Source organism: Pundamilia nyererei, unplaced genomic scaffold, assembly GCF_000239375.1.
Source record: "Pundamilia nyererei isolate P.nyererei 1_Seehausen unplaced genomic scaffold, PunNye1.0 scaffold00083, whole genome shotgun sequence".
NCBI classification, from domain to species: Eukaryota; Metazoa; Chordata; class Actinopteri; order Cichliformes; family Cichlidae; genus Pundamilia; species Pundamilia nyererei.
In genome coordinates, this window is record NW_005187484.1 from 496607 (window position 1) to 507971 (window position 11365).

General features: G+C 40.7%; 2 protein-coding genes across 5 annotated transcripts; one reads left to right on the forward strand and one right to left on the reverse strand.

The window, feature by feature from the left end:
• Nucleotides 1–558: 558 nt before the first annotated feature.
• On the forward strand, nt 559–5612 carry tekt1 (tektin 1). Of its 3 annotated transcripts, none has more exons than XM_005738323.1 (8): nt 559–839; nt 2311–2486; nt 2582–2747; nt 2916–3044; nt 3152–3298; nt 3469–3694; nt 4960–5156; nt 5293–5612. In XM_005738323.1, exons 2-8 carry the CDS (start codon nt 2321–2323, stop codon nt 5450–5452), a joined length of 1191 nt encoding a protein of 396 aa, XP_005738380.1. In that variant the 5' UTR covers nt 559–839; nt 2311–2320; the 3' UTR covers nt 5453–5612. The 3 variants fall into 3 exon arrangements, with proteins under 3 accessions (XP_005738380.1, XP_005738379.1, XP_005738381.1); XM_005738322.2 differs by lacking the exon at nt 559–839 and adding an exon at nt 1497–1637; XM_005738324.1 differs by lacking the exon at nt 559–839 and adding an exon at nt 1497–1584.
• A 104-nt stretch (nt 5613–5716) lies between these two features.
• Nucleotides 5717–11217, reverse strand: xaf1 (XIAP associated factor 1). 2 transcript variants are annotated; one of them, XM_005738326.1, is made up of 7 exons: nt 11073–11217; nt 10129–10264; nt 9243–9299; nt 8486–8711; nt 8326–8390; nt 7005–7286; nt 5717–6914 (listed from the first exon to the last, which is right to left on the reverse strand). In XM_005738326.1, the coding sequence occupies exons 1-7, from the start codon at nt 11108–11110 to the stop codon at nt 6882–6884; spliced, it is 837 nt and encodes a 278-aa protein (XP_005738383.1). In that variant the 5' UTR covers nt 11111–11217; the 3' UTR covers nt 5717–6881. The 2 variants fall into 2 exon arrangements, with proteins under 2 accessions (XP_005738383.1, XP_005738382.1); XM_005738325.1 differs by having other exon boundaries at nt 8326–8393.
• Nucleotides 11218–11365: the final 148 nt, after the last annotated feature.

Genomic DNA, 11365 nt, shown 5'->3' on the forward strand with positions numbered 1-11365 from the left:
AAGGGGCGGGTGCTCAAGCCCCTCCAGCACCAGTATAAACAAATTAAAACACTCTGATGTGTCGGGTCCTTTGCCCGCAGCCAGAAATCCACTTGGCAAAGCAGCACTCGGTACTCTGTAAATAAAAGGCAGGAGATGACTTACGCAGGACAGTAAAACACAGGAATATTCCTCAGCTGTAGGCCTATTGTTTTTGTTACCTGTCCACAAGTTCATGTCACACCCTAATAAATGTGGGTCAGTGGCGGTGAAGTCTACTACACTGTTCTCACGGGAACGCAATGTTTCCCACCTACAAGGGTGCAAATAACTAAACCTCGGCCACAACAACCAGAGCTTAAGTGGTACATTGTTGTGTAACCTACCGTTCTGACAGAAGTTTAGGGGGACCCGCATCAAGCTTTCATGGAAAGAAATTAAAAACACCAACTTGCCCAACTTGGACCAAGCACTGGCAGCTTCAGGTTTGCTGGGGAATACCTAATTGCCCACACCTGAGCTTATGAAAGGAGCAAAGACCAGCTCCGCCCACCAGGGGCAGTTCCCAGACTCAGGTCTCACCTGTCACATATAGCAGAGATATTCTGAATTTACACCGATAATGCTTAGTTTTATTTACTGATTTTCACTTTTGTACCTGTTTAGTGCCTAGTATAAAGTTAGGATAAACAGTATAATGGAAATCAGCCAGGTTAGCTTGTTAAATTTTAGGTTACATTCTGTTAAATTCAGTTTTGGAAATCCACAAAGAGCAGGAAACTTCCGAGGAGTAGCAGCACATGTCAGCTGATTACAGCCTGTACACAGAAAATCGTCTGGAGCTCTAAACAGAAGTTATTGTGAGTATCTGATACACACATCCTTTAAAGACCTCATTTTAAAGTAAAGAATGTCTGTACGTTTGCCACATATACCACACACCATTGCCTTAATGAGCTTTATTAGTGAATTACGTAGCTAGTCCTGTAGTTAATCTTAAAGCTGAATCATGATAGTTAATCCGATAGCTAAGAGGAAAGGGATCGATAAGGAGTGGGATCACCCTTTAAAATGTCAGAAAAACAAACAAACATCTGTATTCCTAATTAAGTCCTTAAGTCCACTTATTTAATAAATTACATCTTTAAAATATTTTGAAAATCTTTTTTTTTTTAAATTGGAATTCAAAAATGTTTATTAAAATTAGGATTTATATTTTTTTATTTGCACAATTGCTTTTATGGCACAATTCGTTATTAAATCATAACATCCGTTAAATTTGAAATATTTATATTATTTACTCTTCTTATTTTATTATTTAAACAATAATTTATTTTGTTAATGCCTAAACAAAAATACGAAATTAAAACTGAATTTGTAAATGAAACTGAATCTGATCTATTTTAAAATCTATTTTACTGATGTATAATTTTAATTGCACAGTACATTTTTAAAACGCTTTATTTCGATGCGTGTGACTCTTCCGGTTCTCCATAGTTGAGTGTTGTTATGTAACAGTACTCCGGTGGTTTACCGGTGGCGTCTGGTGAGGTTTTATTAGCCGTTGCTATGGTAACCACTTGTTTCGCCTAACTCCTGCATAAGGTACAGGACATTGAAACGTACTCTTCTGGTGGTTTTCTGCTGTACCAAAGAAGGTATATATCATAAACGCTAGGCTCCTGTCATTTGTTAAGTTAACCCGTCGGAAACTGATATCAGATTGAAGTTTGAACAGCGGGCAAGTAATTTTGGGGTTGGCAGACACCCTGTGTTGTTTCAAATGGAAATTTGCCATGTCGTTTTACTCTTTTACTGGTATGTTTTGAATTGTCCGGTGGGAGGGTGTGTGTGAGTGTGTGTGTGTGTGTGTGGGGGGGTAACGGAAGCTGTTATTTTAATTTTGACTGTGTTTCTGTTCATTCACTTTTTAATGGCCGGCTGACTATGAAAATCCATCTGCTAATGCAGAGGGGAGGGAGACAGGACAGAAAACAGGCTGTATGCATTTGCATCATTGTTTAGGACACAGTCTCAGGCTGCATTAACACAAGACTTCTCTGAAGCAGAACACTGGTGGTTCAGACATGATGAGTGTTAGATTACTCAGGGCTGGCCAAGACTCCTTTTCACAGCAGTGCAGTTGTACAGGGTGATATTAAGTGTTTGGTATTCCAGTAGAGGCGATCAGCTGGTGTTCAGTAGACCCAGCAGAGTGTCATGGGCACTTTCCTCTGGTGTTATTTTTTAATTTCTCTGTAACAATCAGCAGCCACAGTTCTTTCCACTTCCTTGTTAATGTTCCTCCTTCCTGCTCATACTCACTACCAGGTGGAGAACGATGTCGTTCCCGGACCACAGCTCCCTGCTGGGTGTGGGACCCGATTTGAAAAACATTGAAGTTATGCTGAATCACTCTGAGCTCTTCAGGGCAGAGTGTAAAGGGCTGATCCAGGAGACTGACAAAGCATGGCGGCGCATGCAAAATGATGATCAAAAGAGACTTGGTAAGCAAAAATGAATATTTAACACAGAATGAAAGACTATGGAGGTGAATTGTAATGGTTCTTCCTTTTTTTTTTTTAAAAATTCTGCTGTCCAGATCAGCGGGTCAGAGATATCCAGTTTCTGATAAAAGAATTGCAGCTAAAGCTGGAGGAGGTCATTCTGGAGACTGATGCTCTTATGACTTTACAGAGCAGTGTTGTGAAGGCTCTGGAGGGCACCAAAGAGCCTCTGAGAGTCACTGTTCTCTGTCTGGAGGAGAGGTGAGGCAATATTTTTTTTAAATTATTATAAACGTTTACAAGTTTATAATAATAATGGTACCAAAGACTCCAGGAAATGATTGAAGCATACGTTTTAAAGAAGCTAATGTCAGCCCTAATTCTGTGTAAAGATGCACTTCCTAGTAACATTAGGCTCATGATCTGCAGGATGAAACGCTTCCCGGCTGAGAGGGTGGAGGATGAAGTGGAAAGAGAGCTGCTGAAGGAGCAGGAGGTTCTCAAAGGAGTGGCTTCCCTCCTGGAGCGTACAGTGGAGCAGATGAGTGAACAGATTCGGTAAGAAAATTGGGTTCAATTTGATTTCGAGGGCATCATAAAAGCACACAGAGGCTTTGGGTTTGCTACCTAGCCAACCAAAGTGAAAGTCTGCTGTTTTGTTTCAGACTGAACCGATCTGCCAAGTACCATTTAGAGAAGGATCTGAAGGAGAAATCTGAGGCTCAGCACATTGACAACTCCTGTGTTGTAATGACCACCCATTCCATCGGTAACCTGCAGCTGTCCACAACCAAGAGCACCAGTCTGCCGAGGTGAACCTCTTGTTTAACACAGAAACATGTAGAAACAGTTTTCAGACATGAATTAGTTTTTTCCTACTTGAGATCTAAACTTATGCTGTGATTAATTTCCTTAAGTTTTCTGCATAAAAGGAAAGTCAAGAAATGTTAAAAAGATAGTTGCGTCATTTGGTTTTTCTTAGCTTGACAGTGACTCCAAAGCAGTGGGAGAACATTTCAGATATCAACATAGCTAAAGCAGAGCACCAGAAGACCAACTCTGAGTCCATGAGGGCCCTGGTGCAGTCTGTCCTGGAGCAGACAGCTGCTGACATGCAGAAGCAGTTCCAGGCAACAACAACTGCCTTCCAGACACATATCCAGGAAATCAAGTCTGCCAAGAGCCAGATGGAAGAGAAACTGCCGGAGGTAGGGCAGGGAGGTTTGTTAGACTGCATGCTTGTTGTAATATACAAGGAAGCAGATGTAATGCTGTGTTTATCATTCTGCCAGGTATTAAATTAACGACTGGTTTCACATCATTTTCTGTTCTGCTTTAAAGTTAGCACGTGTTGTGGTGACCTAAGTCAGGCCTTTATATTTATATAGTTAGGAAGAATGATGGCCTGCCAAACGTCACTCTGATGGTCTAAAACTCCTACTGGTTCTTTCATAGATAGCCTCACAAGTTCTTACTTCATTTTGTCTATTTATTGTCTTTGGTTTCCTGTAACACATTACTCACATAGTTTGAAGGTGTGGTTTCCAAGAAAGTTGCCTGTGCAATCTGCTGTTCTCTACAACAGTCTGTCCTTGTGTGTGCATACACACTCATGGACTGTGTCCTTATACCTCATATCGTTTCAAAACAGTAACTGTATGATTGACTTCATATGATGCATTCAGGGGCCATGCATAGTTTTCAAACTGACCCTGCAGTAAGTGTAAGCATGAGGAAGCATGAAGTCTTTTTTTATGTCATTGCATCAGCAAAATGATTATTAAAATATAATGGCCCATCCTCTTGTAGACTAAAAGCATGCATACATTGTTGATATTGTTGGCCTCAGATAATTGTGATTACTCCCTGACTTCAAAACTCTGTTTCAGTCAGAGTGTCGCTGAAAGTCCACATTTGCAGGTACACTGCTAAACAAACCTCTCACTTTAGTTTTCATTTCCAGGAGAATCAACATGTGCAGAGCAAAATGTGTCTGCATGTAACCAGAGGGCTCTCCTCTGGTCAGAGTGCCAAAAAGATGTGAATCACATCAAACTTTGTCCCCAGTAGATCAAAGATTCAGAGTGCAAAGGAACTGAATTATAGAGTGTACATTAAAAAAACAGACATAGCAACTGTGGTGTCATCATTGGATTTGCATTTTTGAGGCCTCAAGAGTAGCACCTTGCACAGTACCTTAGTATTTTGGTCCCAGAGGTGACCATATTTTGATGAGAGGATAGAGTGCAATGTAAACTGCTAATGCTATCAAAGTGTATTAGCAAGCTAACCTTATGTGTGCAGTGCAAAGACACATATATCTGCTTGTTACAACAGAGGAACAGACTAATGAAATGTTACGGTGTGAACACACTGTTAGAATATTAACTTCATAGTAGAATTAGTTTGAAATAATTTCACTGCAGATTGTGAATCTTGGCTGCCCCTGGTGTGACACCTGTATTCCCTCTAGATTCTGTCTGAGATATTCAGCCAGGAGAGGCTCAGAGAGGATCTGCAAGTGGCCATCACAGAGAATGAGCATTCCCTGAATCTGGCAAATACCCGGCTGGCTATGCGTCTCCAAAGGCCCGGCAAGGAGCAGTGCTACGATCTAGCCCAGGCTCAGCTCCTCACTGAAATCCAGCACCTCACCTCTCACATCAAGAAGTATGGCCTGCAACAAAACAGATGTAAAATGTTTGTGCTGCACAGCTCAAACCTCATGACCGTGTGCAGTATTTGGGGATATTACTGCAGGGGACACACATCGTTATGCAATGTCTTTTTGTCTCTGTGTTGTCAGACTGCGTGAGGAAACAACTCAGTCACAGGAGCAGCAGAGGGCGCTAGTGCGCTGCAAGCTGAGGACGGAGGAGGATGTCGATATGAAGGCCAGCTCTCTTTACATTGACGAAGTCATCTGCACTCAGCTCAGGGAGCCTGTCAGGATACATACATTCTGACCATTACATGCACTTCAGATGTATTTCAAAATGCAGTCATATTAACATTTTCTTTACAATAACTGTGATCCTGTTTGTCTTTTAAGTAGTTGGTTGGCATCATTTCTCTTTTACAACTGTTTGAATCTCTTTTTTCCCTCACTAAAATATTAAAATTGACCTCACATAGAATCTTGTGATTATTTTTATTTGCACACTATATAATAGCTTTTTTTTTTTTTTTTTTACAGCAAAGTGTTCCAAGAATGAAGCCCACACACAGGATAATAAAAACTGAATTTATTAGACCTAAAAGCAATATTTAAATTTAACCTCTAAAGAAGATTGATTTAAGGTAAAAGAGATTTACTGATCACCTTCACCAGCTTGTATAGCCTGAATCCCCAGATGAACTGCATTTACTGATGACCCTTTAATGTCAGCTACATTATCTGGGCATTATTAACACGAAAGCTCACGGAACCAAATGGCACATATTAGCACATATGTCAGTAGCGTTTGCCTAAATGACCAGAAGTCAAACATACTTAGCTTCCAGGTCTTCAAACACACTTAGCTTCCAGGTCTTGGCACTCTGCTCTGCACTTGCCAAAACAGAACTAGCGGTGTAGCCCTGTTTAGGAAACCTTTGGTTTAAATGTGAGGATAAACTTTAAAAATCTCACAGTGGAAGATCATGTAGGTTACACATTAAGTGTATATTCATTTGTAAAGAAGTGGGTTTTTTTTTAAAATTATATATCATATCAGTTCAACAATTGGTATTCATGGAAGTACTTCAAACATGCAACTCAAAGTCCTCAGGTTTGCAGTTTTAACAGGGTAACAAACAAAAGTGTGCACAGAGCTCTGGGTGTCAGCGATAGACTAAGACTCACATACATGTAAATATCCTTCGGCGTGGAAAGGTCAGTAAAAACATCACACTGTAGCTGTGGAAGCATGTTAGTGATTCATGGGCCATGAATACAGAACTCTGCACCTTCTAGCACATGTTTCCCATCAGTCCCCTCTTCCTCTGCTTTGTGCACATCTAACAAAAGATGAGGTGATTGCCACTGCCGGAATATTAACATGATATGAGCATAAAAACATTTTAGAGTTATCATGAGAATTTTTTGCAACAACTGATCCAGTTTTACACACACAGCAGTGGAAACTGTGAATATGATGGATAAGTGGTTAGCATAAAAGTTAAGTGGCCGTGCTTGTAATTAATAGACTGTAAGTATCAGGAGTGTGAAATTTACTTAGATGCAGAGTAAAGTACTTTAATTCAAAAACAAACAAAAAATGTAAACATTAATAAAAGCATCAGAAGAAACCCTAAAGATCTGTTTGAAACGTGCACTTGCTAAGCCTTTATGCTCTCCTATGGTGTTGGTCAAAGCTCTTGGGGGCAGCTTTTCCATTCTGAGAAGCTCTGCCACTAGTTGAAGCGTATGTGACGTCTGCACTTCACCTACAGACACACAGGAGGAGAGGGGAACATCTTATCATTGGTAAATTTCAGCGATTTTCAGTTATATCCTTGGTGCTTCAGAAACATTACCTCGTGCCACTGCAGTGTGGAGACTGGCAGAGCCAGATGACAATGTGGGCATGCACGGATTTGATCTGGGTCGCCTCCATTGATCCAGGGGCCACGGCTGGGTCTGTCTGAGAAGTTTAATTCCTTGTTGGTGGTCATCAGCTGGGGAATGCCCCCCTTTTTTGAGAAATCAACCTGATCCTCCAACTCCTCCTCTGACTCCTCCTCCAACTCCTCCTCTGATGCTCCCTTTGACTGCTTTTCCACTTCATATTCCCACCTGGTTGTTGTAATACATGCCATCTGTTTTGTGGGGAATACAGAAAAAGATATTATACAGTGACTCTTTACAGTGTAAAAACAAAATAATTTCCTTCAATTCAATTCAGTTTTATTTATAAAGAGCAAAAAAAATACACTAGTAAGGTCAAGACCCAACAATAATACAAAGAAAACCCCAACAATCAAACAACCCCCTATGAGCAAGCACTTGGTGACAGTGGCAAAGAAAATCCCCCTTTTAACAGGAAAAAACTTCTGGCAGAACCAGCCTAGGTCTTTGGCAGCATAACTAAGGGAGGATTTTGATCCTAACTTAACTATAAGCTTTATCAAAAAGTTTTAAGCCTAATCTTAAAAGAAGGTGTCTGTCTCCACAATCCAAACTGGGATCTGGTTCCACAGAAAGGGGGCCTGAAAGCTGAAGGCTCTGTGTCCCATTCTATTTTTAAATGCCCTAGAAACCACAAGTAAGCCTGCAGTCTGAGAGCAAAGTGTATTATTGGGGTGATACAGTAATATGAGGTGTTATTCAAAGGACATAAACATTACTGAGAGATATGTGACCCTCTGCACACAAATGTTAAACTTGTTGCTCAACACCTGTGAGCTCAGTTTGATTTGGTCCTTAACTCTGAGCCTCACATTCTTCCTCTCTATGAAATAGAACAGGCTAGAGCACCTAGACTTTCATGCTCTGATCTGGAGACAATCATACACATATTTACTGTATTTGCAGCTCCCTTCTCTTGGGCATGAGGAAGCCTGAGGAGATCAGACCAGAAGAACCAATGACTTCCTTTGGATCACTCTTAAAACTCATTTCTATAGACTTGTTTTTAAGTGATTCTGCTACACGTGATGTCTTCTATCTGATCATTTTCATCTTTTACTTGGCTTCCTATATTTTCCTCCAGTGTCATATCTGTTTATTTTTAGTCTTTATGTTGTGTGTATGTGTGTGACTTTAATCCACATGTATCCTTTCAATTTTCTGCTAACAAGCAGCCTGCTTAGCTTGACAAACTGTGATTATTATATGTAAAATAATGCTTTTAAATACCTCGTGCTCTTCTATATCAGCAACTGGAAATGATGCCATACATCTGGTACAATTTACTGACATTTCTGCTGTTAAGAGAAGCACGGCAAGCGTTAAATAGCAGGAAATAAAATTACACTGAGGTTTACTGAGATTTTCGCTGAATCTATTATTCTCTTACTCTCTTTGAGTGCCCTGCTGGTTGCTTGTAGGGGACTTGATGACTTCTCAGTGACTGAGCAGGTCAAGCCATGATTGGGCTGGTCTCTCAGTCTGACGTAACAGCCGCAGTCTCTGCAGAGCTCAGTGCGGCTCCCACACACCAAGCTGTGTCCGTCCAGCTCCTTCGATGGCACTTCTAGGTCACAAAACTGGCATGCCTGCAGACGTTCCACACATTCATCAGCCTGTGAGACAGCGAAAAGCACAGTTAGCCTGATAACTAGGATAACTAGGGCTCGTCCATGTGGGCAGCTGCAAGTTTAACTTGAGCATGAAGGTGTGGATTCTGTTTTGGTCATAACCCTCTCAAGTCTATGGCGACTGTCTTCACTGGGGACAGTGATGGTGGGATTCCAGCACTTTCCAGTTCATGGCAAGCTAGAGCTTAAACTTGTCAAATTTAAAGGACATCGTGCAACCTTCAGCTCCACTTACTCAAAGTAAAGTAAAGTGAATGCAAAGTGCTACTTACTAAGGCACATTTAATCAAATATTAGTGGGGTGCATGTATATATTTGAGTCTGTATATGTCTTGATCCTGTGTGTCTTTGAGAAAATCCAAAATAGATTTGATAAATAATTAAAAGCCCCAAATCACCTTGACATCCATGCCCATGATGATGAGTGAATGTAACCTTCTGACCACAGCTGCAGATTTGTCACTATGTTGTTCTAATGTGTCTGAATGTCTACCTAAATGGTGGTTTTGGTTTCACCTCATGATCCATCAGCTGAGAACGTTCCATCTTCTTGTTGCACTTGGAGCACCTCACCTGATAACAAGGAAATTTGCAGATTTACATAGATGTGCTGTGCTGTGTCTGTGCGTCGTGTACGTGTTTTACTTTTTCACATTGTGAGAACACCAACTCTTTTTAAAACAAAGTAAAACAAAGTAAACACTGGAATAGCTCATAAATCTCACTGCCTTCATGTTGAGTTGTTACCTACATTTTGCCCAATAATTGAGGGATCCATCATATTCTGATACACAAAACTACTCTCAGCTGCTTCCTTTTATTCACCAGGGGTCACCACAGCAGGGAGCTCCAGGGAGTCCCATTTGGAAAAGATATATAAATCTTATAAAGTTTGTATTTGTCTTGTGTGAAACTTGTATGAAAAGCATGCAAGAGTTAAAACAGATATAAGATCCCTAGAAAAATTATATAAATGAAACCTGTATGTTTTAGATTCTTACTAAAACAATATATGACAGTGGCCACTTTCATGAGTAAATCATATAAGCCTTATATGATTCACTATATGAAGTATGCCACATCGGATGCAAGTCTTTTATAAGTTTTTTCTATTTCTTTTCCATATGGGGTGGGTTTTTTTTTTTTTTTTACACCTGATGATCTGCCTGACATGCCCCCCAAAAGCATTCATATCTCCTCCCAGGACTGAATCTGGGAGCAGTCACTTGTTTGGCAAATATGCAAATTGCTCACTACACAGACACATGCTGATACTCAAAAGGTAGAAAGGTGTACCAACGCGGAGGGAATGACAGCACTCTGTCTGTGGCCTGTGCTGAAATTCTGAAATGATCTCCATGAAGTGGATCTGTGTGAATAAACAGCTTCACCGTGTTTGTACCTCTGCATGCTGTTCCTCTCTGTGATCCTTCAGCTGATCCCTGGGAACTGATTCATTGCAGTCCGGACAGATACATAGGAATCGGCTGCAGTGCGTCTCATGTAGAGCAAAGTTGGCTTCAGCGACCTCTTTGTGGCTTAAACAACAATAGAAGGAAAGACGTATGTCATTTTGTAGCGAGGGAAGTCACATTCAAAAACAAACACAGAAATAAAGTATGTACCCGAGAACCACATTTTTTGTTCAGCTGTCCTACGAATGCTACTATAGGAAGTGACAAGTATGCCCTGCCTGTAATACAGCTGGACTCTCTTTTTTGGACTGTGCTGCTACGTGTTAACACAGTAAAAGCACAGGCAGTGAGGAGAGAGGAGAAAAATTGCAGATTTATTATTGCTAACAATCAGTTAGAGATGAGACACACCTTATTCAGTGAAGCAGTAACACGAAAATATCTTTATTAGGGAGAGCCTTCCTGAAAACGAAACTAAGACTGCTTTTGATTCACGTAAACTGTCAGACTCACGCAGTTTCCATTAAGCAGCAGCTTAATTGAAGCAGAGCACAGTATGGGCTTAATACACAGTGAAAGAGTGGACTGACTCTAGCTTTTTGAGACTGGGCCCTCTTTAGAAAACAGATTTAAAGCATTTTACCGTTCCATATCAATTTTCAGTCACCGAAACCGTACTTGGTTTGCAAACTTCTAACAAAGACTTTTATATATGAGCAGATCAGGACAATGTGCCTGTTTCTTTCAGACATAATTGCCATTCTGACACTCATTCTCTTCAGTTTTTTGACTCCGACCGATCTATTCACCTTACGTGGTGGTTTATTCACGTTCACTTTCCGGTTATCAAATTAACTGTAATCACTCATTTAAAAATACTTTTAAATCGAAGTTTCACTTCAAACAACGCTGTCACATGTCACGAACTCACCACTGGCCACAGGTGCGTGTTGCCTCCTTGTCTTCCATAAAAATGATCCGAGTGTGGAAGATTAATCTGAAATGCCTGACTGCTCTCACAACTTTGGTACTGCTTCCCCAAAATAGAAAGTGAAAACATCTAGCAGTTGTGTACAGATTGCTATTGCGGACACCTGCCACAGAGGGGCGAGCGCGAGTTCTAAATACGTCTTCAGTGGCCGTTTCAGTTCTTCAGTTTAATGCAGGACTGAACTGGAAACGTATTGAATTTCAACGCTTTGTTTCGATATTGCTCCTCACTTA